This window comes from Thunnus maccoyii, chromosome 1 (genome assembly GCF_910596095.1).
Source record: "Thunnus maccoyii chromosome 1, fThuMac1.1, whole genome shotgun sequence".
Classification (NCBI taxonomy): Eukaryota; Metazoa; Chordata; class Actinopteri; order Scombriformes; family Scombridae; genus Thunnus; species Thunnus maccoyii.
The window spans coordinates 10,767,690-10,786,405 of record NC_056533.1 but is presented as its reverse complement, the minus strand read 5'-3'; the positions used below and the strand labels follow the sequence as shown (position 1 = coordinate 10,786,405).

At 42.3% G+C, this 18,716-nt stretch overlaps 1 protein-coding gene across 1 annotated transcript in view; it reads left to right on the top strand.

Annotated features, from left to right (window-relative positions):
- Positions 1–18,340, top strand: part of LOC121899278 (WT1 interacting protein) — a 28,411-nt gene extending 10,071 nt beyond the window's left edge. Inside the window, exons 2-8 of the mRNA XM_042414995.1 lie at positions 825–926; positions 11,047–11,114; positions 12,549–12,611; positions 12,980–13,110; positions 13,430–13,481; positions 13,947–14,015; positions 15,607–18,340. Coding sequence (XP_042270929.1) covers positions 825–926; positions 11,047–11,114; positions 12,549–12,611; positions 12,980–13,110; positions 13,430–13,481; positions 13,947–14,015; positions 15,607–15,759 — 638 coding nt within the window. The 3' untranslated portion in view covers positions 15,760–18,340. The remainder of the gene's footprint in view (positions 1–824; positions 927–11,046; positions 11,115–12,548; positions 12,612–12,979; positions 13,111–13,429; positions 13,482–13,946; positions 14,016–15,606) is intronic.
- The last annotated feature ends 376 nt before the right edge of the window (positions 18,341–18,716 follow it).

The window sequence follows — 18,716 nt, the reverse complement described above, 5'->3', positions numbered from 1 at the left end:
AGGGTGCAAGAATTCCCCTCTGGAAAACCTTCAGAAACTGTACTGACGCTCACTCAGCTTTTACTTGGAACCAGGAAAAGCACAGAAAGATGTTTGGGCTCAGGCCGTGTTTCTGTCCTGCCCTTCCTGACAATCCTCCCACATCTGCGGCATTTCCTGTCAACGCATTTTAATATAATCATCGCCTCTCCTCAAGTAGTGTTGCTTTGATGATGATGTAATGCATGGAAATTTCAGCAGTGTGAGTTTGATTTATGCATATCGAGAAGAAATCATTACAAGAAGTATTGCTTGCGAGTCGAGGATGTCACTGAAATTTTGGACGATCTAAATTTTCAAGCAAACACATCTTTAATAATCTGTGAAATGTTTTCATTTGACACGGTTGGCTTTCAGGGTTTGATATCTCTGGGTTTTTGTGAAATTGTTATGCTGGTTTTCAGACTCATGATCATGTTTGCTTCGACTGTTGCATAATTAAAGGAGTGCACTGAGGATTTGGCAGAGTCAGTTTTTTGATCAGCTTTTCAACAACACTCCAACAAAGCTGGCAGCATGACCAGTAATAGTTTGGATCATAACTGTGCACTCTAGTAGCAGGCAGTATATTCATCGAATAGCTCAACATCCACTCAATCTTAATGCAGGGATAAATCAGTGTTCACACATCACAAAGTGCTTTGCTTTGGAGTCAAAGAATGATGAATAATTCTCAGTATAAAGTGATTCTCAGGAGATTTCTTTTCCACACTGGATGTAAGATGCTTTTATTTTATTCTTGCATACACTGTAGTTTACTCAACTAACTGATGTGTTACCAACAGGTATCTGCGTCAAATGTGGGAAGGGTGTGTACGGAGCCAGCCAAGCATGCCAGGCCATGGGGAACCTGTATCACACAAACTGCTTCACCTGCTGCTCCTGCGGTGAGTAAGACTTGCAAATCAGTGACGAAAACCATCCATCCAGTCTGCAAATGTGGTAGATTCCAGAAATGACTCAATGAAAAAAACATAAGCTTAACTGTTTCCCGCTGCTGAAACATGGAATCTGGTCATGGCACCATTGTGTGTTGTTGCATTTGTCCTTGGTTTTCATTTTAGCTGACTGAAGTGTTTTATTTGACATTATTTCTATATTTGACTATTTTCTATAGTGACCCTGAAGGTTGCAGGTAGCTTGTTTTACAGTTTGCTTGTTTTCTTTATCTGGAGACCACAGTGGTGGAGCAGAGTTACTGTATTCAGTGTTAACAGCTTGTCATAAAAATCTGAACAGTTAACTTCTTGGTAATAAATCACCTATTTAGATTGTTGTACTATATTTGATCCCTGCAGTATTGGACTGCACCTACGAAAGGGCTGGCTTCATTTTTTGCCTGATAATCCAACTGAATCATCATGTTGTTTTTCTTCATTCATTCAGCCTGTTGTCATGTTCATGTTTGCTGATTTCTATTTTGGAGGGGGTTGTTATTTTTCCCTAATTAATCATTAGTGAGTGACGTATTCATCCAGCAGGCGTCATTTTCAGTCAACACAGAAGCTGCAGCAGCGATCGCTCAGAGCATTTCACATTTTTTATGATAATCGAAGAAATATGACAATTTAAGTTGTAATTTTCTATAAGTTACAACAACTGATGCATTCATCTCATCCACACTTATCACCTTTATTGTGGTTGTGTTTCTGTTGCCACAGATGTTGCTATTTCTCTGGTTTTGGCACAGAAAGATGGTGTCCTCATTCTACAAAGCTCTGATAGGTCAATTTGTCTCTCCACCCGGGGAAATCATTCATCAATTAGCACAATATTAAACCTGATTGAATTACTGAAAATAATCACAGATGTGAATAGTGATTGAAAGATGTGGAACCAGGCTAATGCATTGTTAGTTTGCTGCTTAACACTTTAGTATTCTTTGGGTGATTGAAGACAAGTCATGTGTTTAAAATCCATGAGTCTGTTGCTTCAAATGTGCAGCATCGCTCACATATCGCACTGAGAACATAGGAAAGAGGGGGGGAAACGTGTGCCGATACATACGTCTGCTTCAGTTTGTGTCTGGGATCCCCACCTCCACCACCTACTCTGTCTGCAGATCTCTGTGTTCCCTCATACACTCTTGCTCTAAGCTTCAGCAGCTGCTGCCTCTGCTGAAAAATCATCATTAGTATCACCAGCTTGCTGCCAGAGGTGGGGCTGTGGTCTGGATCAAAACATCTAGTGCTTTAAAAAAAAATCCTCCAGCCTCAAGTCCGTTTAGTTGAATAACGGTACTCTTTGCAGCAGGACACAAAGAAAAAAATGCTGATAATATTTGGTCTTTAGGACTGTAATTAAATCTGTTTTTGAGCTCTGAGTACAGTATAGATTGTGTGTGTGTGTGTGAGTGTGAGTGTGTTTTGGATGTTCTTGTCACCCGACTCCAGCCCGCCTCTCCTGTTTCCCAGGGAAACAAGAGGAAGATGTCGGGAGAGAGCTTTTTAGCCAGGTTGCTTCCATTCATATGTGTACTATACATGGATACTGATCCTCCACCCCACCCCCTCCGGCTCTGGAAGAACTGCCTATAATTTACATGTAACCAAACCCACATACTTTCCGATTTATTGTGTGTCTGAAGAAAGAGGGGCCAGATGCTGAGTGTCCAGTTGCCCTAGTTGTAGGGTTCGCTGTGGAAAAAATAGCCTCTGACCTGTTTCAGGTGTAACAGTCGTTCATTTAGTCCTGGTAATAATTTTTTTAGGCTTTATTTAGTGCTGAAAATGGTTGTTCTCATGATCAGATTGTTCAAGCAAACTTGTTAAACAACAAGATTATTTATTTCCCCCCCGAGACTAAAAATACTCTGACTGGATTATTTGTGGAGGTGTGGTGATTACATCATAAAACAACTATGTGGGACTTTATTGCTGTTTGACAAAAACCAAAGACAGCTCCCGAGAGAATTATTGTCCCATTTATTGGAGAAATTGTGTCCGCGATTAGTTAACAAGTAATTTTCCGTGCTCAGCGTAGGTCGTCGTTGAGAACTTCACAGGCCATCTCGTCTCTCGAGATGGTTTATTGGTAACGTAAACTGTGTGGTGTATCATTTGACCTCATGTGAATGGGAATGTTTTCTTTTAAGCAGAGTTTCGAAGACCTCTGAGAAGTTTAGTTTCAAAGTGGCTGCACTTGTCATAACACAATCCAGTGATTTATCAGGAGCTTATGTCCCTGTTTGTTTTTTGGTTTCTCTCTCTTTTTTTTCTCCCCCGCCACCCCCCCCGTGCCCCTGAGTAGGGTCCTCCTGGAGTCTGGAGCTCCAGAGTGAGGCTGAGTTTGCTGAGACATTGCTTGCTGGTAGCCTTGGGCTTTGTTTAACCATGCATAATTGAGCCCTCCTCTTGGCTTACTCCCATGGTTGCACCCTTTTTTTTCATGAAATGGCCAAGAATGCAAACTACCCCCCTCCACTTCAGCCGGCCTTCCCTGGAGGACCTCGATCAGACAGTCACAAAGTGTACCAGACCTGCTTATCAGAAGGGGCAGGCCGGGCATGGGCTCACATTAAACAGCAAACATACGTACACTTAAACACACAAACAGACACAGTTTTAGGGATTTAAGGCCTTCATTTATTTCTTTTTGTACGTACTAGAAATGGTGGCCTTAAATAAGTGGGTCCTGTCAGGTAAATATTAATTAAAATGCCACTGAGCAAGGCACTTGTCTTCCTCTGCAGCTAAAGTTGAGTTAGCTTTGCCGCTGGATTTATTTTCCCACAAAAATGCACGCTCACTGGAGTGCATATTTATTTCCATGCGACTGTGAGGCAGGGTGTTGTTGAAAATAAGCATGCCTTCTCAGGATAAAATAAAAAAAATAAACACGCCGCTTCAGGCTGGATGAGCAGTCTGTCTGCCGCAAGGCTGATGACTCATTCCTGTGTTACAGTAATCCAAAGGGCCTCTGAAAGCGCTGGCAGGAGAAGAGAGCTCAGGGGCTTAAATTTCTCATATCATTCACCGCCACCAGTTGCACCTGCCAGGCAGCGGAAATCAGAAACGTTCAGTTCTTTGTGTTTCGCTCCTGGTGTCATGCGGTATGTTTACATGCACACTAATTATAGCAGTGTTATTAGAAATAATTGGATTATGATCAGAACAAGGCAATACTGCCAATGTGGTGTTTTTATGCACAATCACTGCAGGTAAGAAGACTGAGGACGATACTGTGAAGATAAACTAAAACAAACACCAGATCTTATTTTGTGCTGATAAGGTGTTTACTCTTCGCTACTGAACATACCTCTGGTCACTAAAAGAATAAAATATTCTGTACAGATCTGACCGATGTTCTGTATACATATCAAATATACTGCTATAAAAGTCAGTAGCTTGTTAGATACTAACAGCTTACAAGTGTTCCCATTAGCAGGTGGTCAGCGAGCCAACACCTAACAAGCCTGTAGCAGTGTTGTGTTTTTCACATCCCCATTTCAACCTTTCTGGTTTGTTTGGACTTGGTGTTGAGTTCCTCCTCTTCATATAATGAACAATAGGCAGAATGGATGCTGTGAGACATGTTGCAGCTAGCAGCTGTATCATAAATGTGCCCTCTATTTGGACTGCAGCTAAATGTGGTAATGTATTTTGTTTTGTTTTTTTTAGAAAAAGAGAGATTATATAGTAAATAAAGTGTCAAAATCATGACAAATGACTATTACATGTCATTAAAGGCCAAAGTGAATTCTTATATATACTCAGATAGCTCTGAGTTGTAGAAGAGCAGTTTGAGAAGCAGTTATGTTTGGAATTTTACCTGCCGAATGACGTTAATGGTTACATGATAATCAAAAATTGGCAATGAATAACATAAATTGGCAAATTGATCATCAGTCACCCCAGTTGTTGCTTTAATCACCAGAACAGATGATTCAGGAGGAACACTTAAAATTGATTATCAAACTCATCACATTAGCCCGATTATTGGGGAAATTCAATGATTACCAGCTATAAAAACATTGATCAAAATGTTATATTATTGGTTCCTCATAGATTTCAGGTTATGCTGTATGTAAACAAGGTGATTGTCTTCATTATGAGTAATTGTATTCACAATACAAGCTGCTCGAAAACGCAATGAGAAGTCTCTTCATTGTGTTTGAGCAGCGATGCGTGGGCCAAAGTCAACCATGATGCTTCATGTCTGCATTTGTTGTCATGGAAAAGGTGACTGCAGGTGAATTTTTACGGTTCTGCTTTAGTGCAGGCAAGTGCTGTTGTACATTTGCACATCTCAGCTGTGTACAATACCTCACCATCACACCTAATACTTTCTTTACAGTATTAGTTTGCTTTTTGGAAATTTCACTCTGCACTCTCAGCTGCATTACCAAACTACCAGTGCATCTTCCTCTGAACGTGATCTGGACAGATATAATGGTGATGGGAGCTGAAACATTTTATTGTCAGTAAATCGGGCTCAAGATGAAAATCCTGTCTCATTTCGAAACACACAAAAACACATCAGTAGAAATTTCACAGCTTATCTGCTTGCAAATGGTGAACACACTCAACACTGCAAGATGATACAATACCAGTGCACCACAGACTGGAGGATATTATTAACATTATATTTCCAGCGGGAGGTACAGCGAGGAAGCTTTCTCTCTCACTCTCATCTTCTCCGCATCTCTTCTTTTTCTTGCCACATTTCCAAAAGCGTTTCTCCCACAGCTGTCCGTTAAAGGTCAAACCAGCTTTGCCGTTGTCTTTGTAGATCTGTCTCTCATTGTCCATAGCTGCTTCACTCTTGTGTGCTTTGAGAACAGTGAAATTTAATCCAAATTTTTGAAAATATCACAGCAGTTTGGGAAGTGAAAATCTTTCCTGTAAAGGCCTCATCTTACCAGATGTTATGTGCTGAACACAGACTCAGACCGAGGACCTGGAGCACACCTCTCCCCCAACTCTATGCTGTGGTAAAGTTGGGGTAAATATAAAAAATATCTTGTAATCTGAGCATGACATGAGACAGTGCTGGAATGTGTTGTTTGGTTTCAGTATTGCCTTGTCTGGCTAAATGGGTGTGGCAGCAATTACTGGTCAAAACATGGTGATATGTAACTTATCTTAGTAGAGAACTGTTTCATCCATACCGGATTATACTGTATGCTTAATGCTGCTTGAGTTATACCTTCTACTGCAGAGTTTTCACCAAAAATACTTAAAATCTTGTTGAGGCTGCAGGCCAATTGCATGGTTTTTAAAAAAAAAAAATCCATTTGAAGCTCCCTTGTGAGCGAGTCACCGGATTTATCCACCCTTCTAGCCAGGCCAGAGCTGAGAGGAGAGAGAGAGAGAGAGAGAACAGAGAGACTGAGTGATGCCTTCCACCAGCAGGAGCAAGAGCAATACATCTCATTAGACCAGTTTATAGTCAGTCACAAAACATAGAAGCAGTGGAATATACAATACTGAGGTGAGGAAGACATCAGAAGACGTCCTGTTGTTTTGCTCTTTCAGTGTGGATGTCTAAATTTTAGAAAACACTCTGATTGTGATGAGTTCTTTTGAACAGGCTGTTATTCATTCACTACACTCTCTATAATAGACACTAAATAGTATCCTGTAGTGAGCAGTCAATCAAGATTCTGGACACTCATTAATTATTGTCTATCAGAGTCGCACACAAGTATTTTTTGCATCTATGAAATGCAGAACATTACATCATGGGATTATTGAGGATTGGGTTTGTGGTGGACAGTAAATATAGTGCACGGTGTAGTATATACAAGACAGCCTCAGTGTGAATGCAGGCAGGTCCAGGCTGTCATTGGATACTCAAAAACTGTCAATCATTCTGACTTATCAATCCGATTGCACAACCAGAGATGTGTCTGCTTGTAGGTTTATCAGCTGCGACCAGCGTCAAGTGTAATCTACTCATTCGGTCAGTCAGGCAGCACCAAAAATGTCTTACTTGAGGATGTGCAGGGTGCTGGTGCAAGACTCCGTTACAAACAGTCAGCGAGTCTGCTTCATCACTCTGCATTTAGCCCTTTTTTCCCCCAAGTTTTATAGATTCTCCAATCCAGAGATTACATTTCTAATCCTAAATGAGACGAGTTTGTCCAAACCAGTCAGTTTATCATTATTTACATGGGGATGAATAATGGAAGGAGTTAGTGAAAAAGTGTTCAACTATGAAGATAATTTCACTTCTTCAAATGTTGGTAATATTAGCTTTTCTGCCAACTAACAGAGCTTTAGAAGAAGTCAGATCATTTGGGCGTAAACTGCAGGTGTGTCCGTTTATAAAAAAAAAAACTGGCAAAGAGGAACAGTGATCACATGTTGAAGCACATAAACAGGCATATGACAAATGGGAAGTTGAGAAATACTTCTGCTCGGAATGTGACACGATGTGGTCCTTTTTTGCAATGGTTTTGTACTTGCAATGTAGATTTAGATGTTGCAAAGATAGAAGACTACTAAGTGGTTTATCCAGTGAACAAACACACACTAACATGAACATTTATTCAGTGTTTTTAAATAACGTGTGTGTGCACTCTCAGGAGATCAGTATTTAAATGTTAAATTTAAAATGATTCACGGGTTGAGAATGAGATATTTTATTCAGCATAGTGTTGGTCTGTGCGTCACAATACATTCAGTCCTGTTTATTCACCGTAGAAGAAGAGTTTTGCATTCAGTGGGTAAAGCTGCTGGCATGCGTTCAATAACTTTCACATTTATAAACTAAGGGTTTGGTCACACCAGCATTTAGTAAAGCAAACAATTTGGACTGATTTCAAATAAATTCATTGGAAACTCTTTGAGTAGTGGTGAATTTGCTTGGTGGTTTCACAAGTTCAACTGGTGAAGGAACATAGAGCACCAGCTGTAAATTTTCTTTGTAATGTTTGTAATGTGAACAGCCTTATTGCACAGTTTAGAGTATAATGTGGTAACATGCAGAAATAACCTCCCAGACTTTTCCAGATAATCCAGTCCAATATAAACTGTGCACAGAGCAGTTTTACTGGCATCTGATAAGCCTTCAAACTCATGGATATACTACTCAAACCATTGTGTCACTGGTACCTGTAGCAACACTCCCCCACCAATAGCCCCTTTTAAATTAAACTCATCTTCAACAGCCTGCTATGGCAACCAGTAAATGTTGCTGGTTTATTCACCAAACCGAGTGTCCTCCAGTTTATGTGTCAACTGGCTCAATACAGTCTATACACAACCGCTGCACCTGAGGAAAATTTATCCAAATAACATCTTTGCCACGGTAACACACGAGTCCTCTTTTCACCAGACCAATTTTCATTTCCATGGCAACAGCAACATTAGAAATGAGTGCATTAGCAGAGAGAGCTCTAATTCCTAAATGACCAAAAATTACAAGCAACCAACATTAGGGAGTTTAGAGGTCAAAAGTAACATTATTAATTATTGTGAGGCAACTGTCTTATGTACCATCCAAGTTACCATTTATGGGGTAAATTATCAGTTTCGTTGGCTGTTCACTTGGTAAAAAGTGTTTTTCCAGCTTGTTTAGGTCCAGTCAGTCTTGCCATATATGTTTGACAAACTGCATGTTCACACCGAAAGAATTTCTTTGTTTTTAACACATTATTATTTCAAAATGAAGGTCAGAATTTAGGCTCCAGTCTCACATCCATTATGTTTACAGTTGGATCTTGGATTGTGCATTTAATTTTGTGTTATATCCAATTACATTTAATATTTTTACAGGCTTGAAGTATTTGAGTTTTTGGTTAGCAAATTGTAAATGGAGCTGCAGGTTCTATAACTTGCAGTGCTGCGAGGAGGTTCTGCCTCTCTGCAGTGCTGTCTGGTGACAAAAGGCCAGAGGAGAGAGTGAGAGAGGGAGGCACGGAGCCCTCCCCCTCCCTTTCTCGGTGAGGGAAGCGGGCAGAGAGCGGGTGTTGGAGAGGTGCGGGGGGTTGAATGGGACCAGCTAGTGACCTCAGGCAGAAAGAATGTCCCCGTTTGCTCAGTCGGCCCGCTCCCCTAGCAGCGCACCACACAGTCATCAGCGCTGGGGCCTTTGTGTTCACCTTCCAGACCCCAAACTCCAGAGCAGAGGCCACAGACGAGCACACAGCAACACCTCGCAGCCCCCGCTGCTGTGCTGTTCTCTATAATCTCACTGTTCCTGCAAGTTTAGCCTCTCCAAAGTCTCGGTTTTAAACGGTGTCTCTTATGAGTCGCTTCACATGGAGTTCTTCCTCAATCCTGCTTTTCTCTTTGCTCCACGCTACCGAAATGCTAATTGCTCCTCAGTCTCAAAGTCTTAAAAGTCTCACCTATTGTGTGGACAGCATTCCTCGGCTGCTCCAGCCATTTATGTGGGTGTTAATGTATTGCCATCTCCCAGCATTGTGACACTGTGTTTGTGTGTGAAATACAGCGATTGCATAAATTTCAGTGTTAAAAAGAGAGAAGGGGGGGGGGTAATGGGGGGGCGGGGGGGCATGTCTTTCCCATGCTGGAACACCCATAAAATCAATGGTGGCTCGGGACGACAATTAAATCTGACTAATCCAGCAGATTTATGAGATCTGTGTGCATCGTCTGCCAGGCTCGGGTGAAGTCATCGCGCTGCCAGAGAGACACCGCTGCTGTTAAATGAATTTGAATGGGTGAGCTGTGAGGGATGCATGGCAGGGGGCTGCAGAAGCCAGCTTGCAGCAGAATTTCCTTTTAGATTGGATTCAGACTTGGATTCTGATGAATGAAGGCTCACCCAGAGGAATTCAGCCTTCACACTCGGAGCTGGAAGCTCAGCGTGTTGAACCTGGGCCCGCTGTGCTGTGGGCATGTTTCTATGGATGTGTTTGTATGGCGTTGGGCTTAAACTATGGATTATTCTCGAGATATTTTGTCTCAGTATGCCAAAAACAATGACGAAAGCTGACCAAAATTCAAACCAGAATTCTAAATGGATAATTCTCTGTCATTTTCTGTCAGTGGATTCATGGTTCCAGCGCTGGTGTTCCTGCGTATGTCAAAGTTGGGGACATCCTCCCTCCAGTCGGTGAGCGGTGCACAATGGCAAGGAAGGGAAGAGGAGAGATTTGGGGGTGGGGGCAGGTGGGGGGGGGTTTGGAGAGCAGCCTGCTGTATTGATTGTGTATGGGATGTGAATGGAGATGCTGTTGGGATCAATGGTCGAAGTAATTAAACGGAGACACAAGCAGAGTGTCGCCTACTCTCAGCCAGCCATCTGCTCTGCACTGACCTGCTGCTGTGGCTGTAAAGGAGAGAGACTAAAGAAGAGGCATACTGTATGATGTATTTTTAATAAGAGCCTCATTAAGTGAGTGGTCATTTCTGAAATTTATTATCATACTTTTTACAACACTTATTGATTCCATGATGAGACAAGACAAGTTATACCAACTATTAGTCCATCCTAGAACGTGAGCTTTTGACTAGTCAGACAAATAGGACCATTTTAAGCACATTTAAGGCAGAAAATACAAACTGGTCTTGCCCCTATAAATAAGCTCTTTTAGAGAAAGAAGACATAACACAAGTATTTATCAGCAATGAAAGTAGACATATTTGAGAGATCAACCAGCCTTTTCTTTTCTTTAACTACTAATAGATGTCTGTTTTTTTAGACCATTTTTCTCTATTTTCTGACTTTTCATAGACCAAACTATTAATTGATGATTAATTGAGAAAATAATCTGCAGTTTTATCAATAAGAAAAATCATTTTTGGTTGCAGCCCTACTTCCAGTTCATCTTCTTGCTTTATGGACTTTGTGTGTCATGTTGAAACAGGAAAAGGACCTTCCCCAAACTGCAGCCTGAGTTAGAAACACACTATTGTGTAAAATACCTTCCTATTCTGTAGCATTAGGATTTCCCTTCATGGGAGGGAACTAACTTTAAACTGTAAAAACCAACCCCAGACCACAAGTTCATAACAGATAAAAAAAAATGAGCAGAACTCCTGAAAACCTGGATGTACTTGAATGTGTAAATTTCATATGTTGTGTTCTTTTCAGGGAGGAGGCTGAGAGGGAAAGCGTTCTACAACGTCAATGGCAAGGTCTACTGTGAGGAGGACTTCCTGGTAAGTGGCATATGTGCTCACGATTATTGATTTAGCTTTGTGATGAGTAGATCAGCTGGTAGCACCGTATCCATTGCCTCATGGTGGGGTGACAGAGGAGCCGGTGGAGCAGAGCAAGGGATAAAGATCTCAGGATGAATTCTGCAAGCTTCCAGAGGAAGCGGACATCACAGCTACAATTAGAGCCTAGGACCACCCCTCCAATTCACACTAATTTCCCCAAATGTCCCAGAGGAGCTCAATTACCCCACGAGCTGCTCTCCGGCACTTACAATTAAGAAGAGGGAGGAGGCGTGTGGGACAGCTGCAGCTCTCAGGCTCCTGGTCCATCTGCTTCAGGTTAACAGGACAGACAACAGAGCCTGCTCTCACGATGCCTTCACTTACTGTCAGAAATATTGTACATTTAACGTATGAAAGATGGATGTTTCTGACAACAAATTGTTTGTGTACTGTGGTTGTTCTGAACGTTTTTGAGTGATGTTTTTTTATAGTCCAAGAACATTTGAATATAAAGGAAGGAGCTTATGAGACGTTCCTGTAACAGAAATGTTGAAAACAACTTTATGACCCAAATGACCTCATCTGTTATCAATATTTCCTGTTTAGAGGCAGCGCCTGCTTATATTTTAACCCCTTGTTCTGTAAGGAAATACTTAAATTCCTGCTTTGCGTTTGCAATCACTGCCTCGGTGATACTAGAGGTCGAATGACGGGATGAGACTAATCTCCTTCCGCCTCCCTCATATGGCTGAGATTTGACAAGTCACCCCAGGGGTGTTTAGGGGGGCGTGGGGGGATGTGGCGGCAGATGGTAGATCTGGAGTGGAGATGTCAGGGCAGGGGCCAGTCTGCCCATCACCACCTCCCACCTCCACCTGGTAGTCATGTCTCTTCTACCAGACCCCCCCCCCCCACCCAACCCGAGTCATCAGGTCATGACCCTGAGGTGATTGTGAGCTGCAGATGGTCACCTTCATTATCTGCCTGCACTCTGAGTTTAAGGTTTTGTTTCCTGTAACACACAGAAGGAACTTAACCCCCAGTTGGTTGAGGGATCGGAGATGCTCACTGGCCAACACACAGCAATTCCTAAATGTGAATGGACACAACTGTATGCATGTAGAAAAACAGCAGAACCCTTCCCCAAATAAAGTTTAAAAATGCATTAAGCTTGATGAACCTGTCAGCTGAGAGGCAAAGGATTCTGCACAAACTCCTTTTCATGTCAATTTAAAGAGCGCAGCAGCACCCTCTATAGATGACTTTAAGACTGAAATGAGTTAATGCCTCAGGTGTGAAGAGGTACATGTTTCACTGACAGCAAAAGCAGTCGTGATTGAGTTTTCTCACATGCTCTCTTCCTTTAATGAAGTCAATTTCTCCCATATTCACCACTGAGGATAATAATCCTGCGTCTTCTCTCGCCCACAGTACTCTGGTTTCCAGCAGACGGCTGAGAAGTGCTTTGTGTGCGGTCACCTCATCATGGAGATGGTAAGAGCTTTATTAAAGGAAATAGGTAGAGCAGGGGACTCAGTATACAGCTGCACTGCAAGAGAATATTTCATCATAAATGAAGTAGAGTTGTTATGATATTGTGCCGACATAGCTCGCATCCTAACTTAGTATATTAAATTTAAAAATCTTCATTTTCTTTTACTCTTCATTGCTTTGTAACAACATTTTCAATTCCCTAGATACATGACATCACACCACCCTCATTAAGTTTTAGTTTTTAATCTGGACTTTAAGAAACCTTCCTGACGGCAGCACATTGTATGATACTGCATGAATCCCGTGGCCTCACTCCTGAGTGTTATTGTTATGTGTTTTTTTCTCTGTGTGTTTGTGTGGGTGTTTAGATCCTCCAGGCGCTGGGCAAGTCCTACCATCCTGGCTGTTTTCGCTGCGTGGTGTGTAAAGAGGGTCTAGATGGAGTGCCTTTCACCGTGGACGTTGAGAACAATATCTACTGTGTCAAAGACTACCACACGTAAGGAGAACATCTCTCTGCTCGGTACACTGATAAAATTGGATTATTGCAAGATAGGCCTGGAATTTGGAAACAAGCAGATCAGCATGAAGAGGAAAAACTGGGACATGGAAATAGCACAGTCGCTCATGAAATGAGATGTGTGGTTCTCGCTCTACTCCTGCTGTCTGTTTGTTTGAAGTAACGTCGATGCCACAGGAAAAGTCCTGATATTTATTTGGAAAAGTGTAGAAAATGTGCAAGTGAAAGGTTTTACACACTACATAAAGACTGGTGTGAATATTCCAGTTTCTAATGTATGTTGTCTCTTCCATGACAGGGTTTTTGCTCCCAAGTGTGCCTCCTGCAACCAACCCATCCTTCCAGCACAGGTAACAAGCACATCCAAATGCATGCAGGCTCCAAAATATCTGAAATAGCTGTTAGTTTTGTTATTTCCTCAAGAAACACCACCATTTATAAAGATACACCCTTGTTAGCAAAGCTAAAAACTTTGTAACTGAGAAAACTTTTACAGGCTTAATCAGACAGATTTAAAGATAAAGATCAGATGAGATAATAATAATAAAAAAAAAGGTAAAACAAAACCGAAAAATCCAAATTTTCTTCTTCTATTTACCAAAAAACTTGTTCAGTATACTTAAAGCAGCTCTGGAGTATCATGTATCTTTACAAGGAGAGGAGGCAGGAAGTGGAGCAGGTCATGTGTGTGTTGCTTCAGGACACATGGCAGCTGCGAGGATCAAACCTGAGACCTGCTGGTTATTGGACCATCACTTTAATGAGACACTAGACTGATGTAATGTGACGGTCTGACTGTGTATTTGTCTCTGCAGGGCTCTGAGGAAACAATACGAGTTGTTTCTATGGACAAGGACTACCATGTGGAGTGTTACCACTGTGAGGTGAGACGCTGCTCCTGCCTGCACTCTGTCCTCACACACACACACACACACACACACACACAGGATGAGTAAGAGCAGCCTAACATGCATGTGATTTGACTAGAGTCAATTTAGCATCACTGTGTATGATTCAACTTTTTAGGCAGTTGTAAAATGAACAAGATGCCACACACACACAGTTCACACTGTTCTTGGCACACAAAGCCACACTCTCCTTGTTATATACACACACACACACACACACACACACACACACACACACGTGCACACCCACTCAGACACAGTGAACCTCGGTAATAGCAGCAAATTGTGGGACGAGACTAGACTGTTATTTACTGGCGAGTGTGAATCACTGCTGCTGTCTCTTGTGTAATGAAAGAGACACACACGCACATACACACCAAAAAAAACCAAACACAGACAGATACCAACCCAAGGTTACAGATCAACACTGTGACTCATTGACAAAGCACATTCCAGCGTTGAGCTCTGAACTCAGCTGGGGACTTGTTGCTTCAACCAGACTTGTTATATCCCAGTCATCTTGCCACTACACTCCGTCAGACTGTTCGCAGTTCAAGTGTAATTTCTGGTCAGAAAGTAAAACAAACATAAATATTACACCACCATGCAGTGACTCTGCTTTTTTTTTCTGAATCTTGAATATTGAATTGCAGAAAAACATTATTTGTATGCTGCACAAGCAGGATGAGACTTCTCTGAATGGCTGACATTCCACTTCATGGAAATGGATCAGATCATTATGTAAGCAATGGGTAATCATTCAGCCGAGCTCTGGATGTGGGGGTGAGGGGGTGTAGACAGAGGAAGGGTAAAGTCCTGAGCTGAATCTTCCTGGGAGGTGGTAAATTCATTACATATTGAAAAGAATTCACATTTTTCAAACACTGAAACACATGACTGAAACTTTATCATTATTCAACGGGACCTGACAATGCTGAGCAGCAGCAACATGTGAAAATTCATTTCTTACACATGAATTTTCAGCTGCTTATCCAGCTTTAAATCATGACAGCAGAGTGGTGACAGTGAGTTTGTGTAATCCCTCCAGCATGTTCAGAGTCTACCACGAGGGTCTCATCCCTGTCAGACGTGCACAGAGTTCTTCTGCAGGTTCAAGGTTCAATGTTTTCATTCATAAATGCATAGAACGTCTGTACTTGTCAGCCAGCACAGATAGGGACCTGTCTGTGAGGTGTACTCAGATGTCTGAATCATTCTCTCAGTATGAAGGAGTCTACTCAGAAATCCCCCAAGGATGAACCTGCACACACTGTTAGCAACACATTTCAGTCACTCGTGTCAAAGCTTTGCCTTCAGGCTCAGGTTTCTTTTCACCACGAGAGTCTTGTAAGATATCCGCGTGACCAGAGTCGCTACATTAATGCATCAGTCCTTCCTGCACCTCCTTGAACCTTTAATTGCCAATGAGACCCTGGTAGGTAGGAGTGTGCCTACTGTAAATATGCTCATTCACTAGGCACAGGCTTAAATAGATTTCATGATACCAAAGCATCTAGGTTTGATTATTGATTGTTTTTGTGTTCATGTTTCTGTCACTCTTTATCAGGACTGTGGTCTCCAGCTAAACGACGAGGAGGGCCACCGCTGTTATCCTCTGGAAGGCCACCTTCTCTGCCATGGCTGCCACATTCACCGTCTCCAGTCCCAGGTCCCTGCACACCCGCCCCCCAACTACCCCCTCCATGTAACCGAGCTGTGAGGGAGGGGGAGGAGGGTGGGCAGCAACCAAGCCCTCCCTCCCAGGTGACCTGAGACACCAGCAGCGGGTAAAGAAAAAAAAAAAAAGGCCTGCACCCCCTCGGCCCGCACACCCAGCAGTTCCAGGGAGGCCTCTGTGTGGCCATCTGAGCCACCACCCCTGTCCTCAACTGGACGGCCCGGCCGTGGACTTACACACACTGTGCAGCTCCCACCACAAGCCCTTCTGTCACATGACAGGGCTGGGAAAAAAGGGTTCCTCTCCTCCTCCATCTGTGGTCCTTTCCTCCCCCTTCCCCTTGGGTGCCTAACCCTGAAAGCCAACACGCCGCCTCACCCAGAGGCCCCCGGTGACGTCACGTCTCCTGACCCCTGCACATTCATCAAAAGAGGGTTTTTGGACTGGAGGAGAGAATGCAAACTTGACTCTCTTCCTTGCTTCCCCTCTCTTCCTTTCCATGTTTTTCATTCCTGTGCTCTGACTGAAGCGGTTTACCGCAGTGAATTCACCAGGGCTGTCACGGCTGAGAACGCTGCTGATGTCGGCGTCAGGAAGGCCAGGGAACGAGCCCGCTACATTCCAGTACTGGCTGGACCGGACAGGCCCCAGGGTGGGCATGCTGTGCCTTCAGAGCAGGTCGCTCTCCGTGCAGCTTCTAACACTGAAATGGAGCCCTGCTAAAGGCTATGCAAAGGACACCCAGCATCAGGACACAGGGCTCTCATCGCTCCTCGCCCCGCACCAAACCCCGAAATAACAGATGCACCGTAGCACCACAAGCCCGGAGGACCGACTGACATTCCACTTAGAAGTCTTAGACGAGACCTTGAGAGATTCACAAGCAGTGTCTTAATTAATGATTATATTATGACAGAAAAAGAAAATTTTAGATGCACATAGATTGTCTTTTATATATGAATATATATTTTGCAGATGTTTTCCACATAAGATGCTAGATGTAGATTCTTGTTTTTTTTGTTGCTGCGCTCATGATAGATTCAGAGGATAAACACACTGTGTGTCACACAGTCTGAAACCTCTGAAACTTTTGGGTGTGTTGTATCATTTCTCCTCCAGGACACAGAGCTTCCTTGTGTCTGTCAGTGGGTTAGAGATCCACAGGCTTTATAGGAGCAGACCTGGTTCAAATATTATTTGCCTTTGATAGTTTTTTTTCCCACTTTGAGTACCAAATGGTTAGTACTTGAGCTGAGTAATGGCTACACATTTTTATTCTCTTACACAGCAGAAGCCCTCCCTTCACTGACTGTAGAAAGCTGTAAAACACTGCTAGTCAAACAAATCTACAGTTGTCTTTAAGTCTTAGGCAATATACTTATTAGATATTTGAATTATTTATTTAAGTGGAAATGGAGTAGATGTAGATCAATCTACATATTTATGTTACAATTGATGCCAGCACATATAGACTTATCAGGATAAACATTCCAGCCTTTAATGAGGCAGTAATTAAAGCTCTATGTGTTAACTTAATTGTTATTTTTTTTACCAGTGTTGTATTTAATTCCAACAAACTGTAACGAATGCATTTATCTTAACTTTAGACCCTTCAAAATAGCAAATTCTGACCTTTTACCAAGTATCACACAGAGCACTAAGATTAAGATCAAGCATAATCTTAAAATCCACCAAGAAATAGGTCTTTAAGTACAAAGATTTAGGCTCTTTGGTGGAACACTGAACACTCAGTACTCACAGAAGGCAAATGTCTGAATACAGCAGAGAAAATATTAACTGTTATCACTCTGACAGATTGTCTTACAGCAAAGTATCTGTGTTAAACTTTGAAAAGGAATTTAGAAACAGAACTCTGACTGGACAAGATTTGGACCAACTATATGTTATATAGAGAGTGTTAGATGTGACAGATAGTGCAGCATGTTGTGTGTTACAGGTGCCTCATCAGAGACATAAATATCTGAAGCATTTCCAATAAAAGAATTTGAAACATTGACAAATGCTTAAAGTAACTGGTAGTCTGTATTGATATGCAGGTTAGCATATGAAGTCATCTGGTGACTTTAATGGGGTTTTTTTTTACCAAATAGCAAGAAATAGTTACTTTTCCTCAAATGAGAAGTAAACATTAAAGGTCTTGCGTGAATTTGAGAGTAATTTTCCGTCACCGACACCTCCCCTGCTAATGTCTGAATGTGGCATCTGGCCCATCTGGTACTCAAAGAGCAGATACAGAAAAAATGAAATGATTATTTGCAAATACCTTTTGCTCCAGGTCTGTTCATGACACTGTTTCCTGGTATGTTTTACCAGACACTGGTTTTGTCATTTGAGCACTGAGAACATGGTGCGTTACTACAAGGAACCTCCACTTGTCCGCATGCCTTAAGACAGAACAGGTATGTTTGTGTGTCTCGCTCTGGTCCGCCATGAAGTCTGCTGTCGTGTTTTCGGGGGGGGGATGTCCCTGAAAACCCGGAGCTGCTGGTCCCACCCGCGTTTTTTAGGGAATCCCCCAGTGTTTCCCATGCTGGTTGTGTGTGTGTGTGTGTGTGTGTGTGTGTGTGTGTGTGTGTGTGTGTGTGTGTGTGTGTGTGTGTGTGTGTGTGTGTGTGTGTGTGCATGGGCAGGTGCTTGCATGTGTGTATGTGTATATATGCAACACAAAAAAAAACTACGTGAGACAAAAACACTTGAAACACCAAGATGTGGTGGTGCTGGAAAAAAAAAAAGTCTCACCTCTCCCAACTGGGATTCTAAGCTTCTGTCATCAATGAGTTTTGTTGGATTGGCGTTCAGCAGATCAGTCACATTCCATTTACATGAAAGGTTGCAAGCTATTGAAGATATTTTGGGGAACTTCTCTTTTTGAGGAAAACTGAGCAAAAATCTGACCTGCTGCACATTTATTTATGCAGATAAATCCCAACCATGTCTGCTTATGTCAAGTATGAGCAAATTGTGTGAATGTGTCAAGT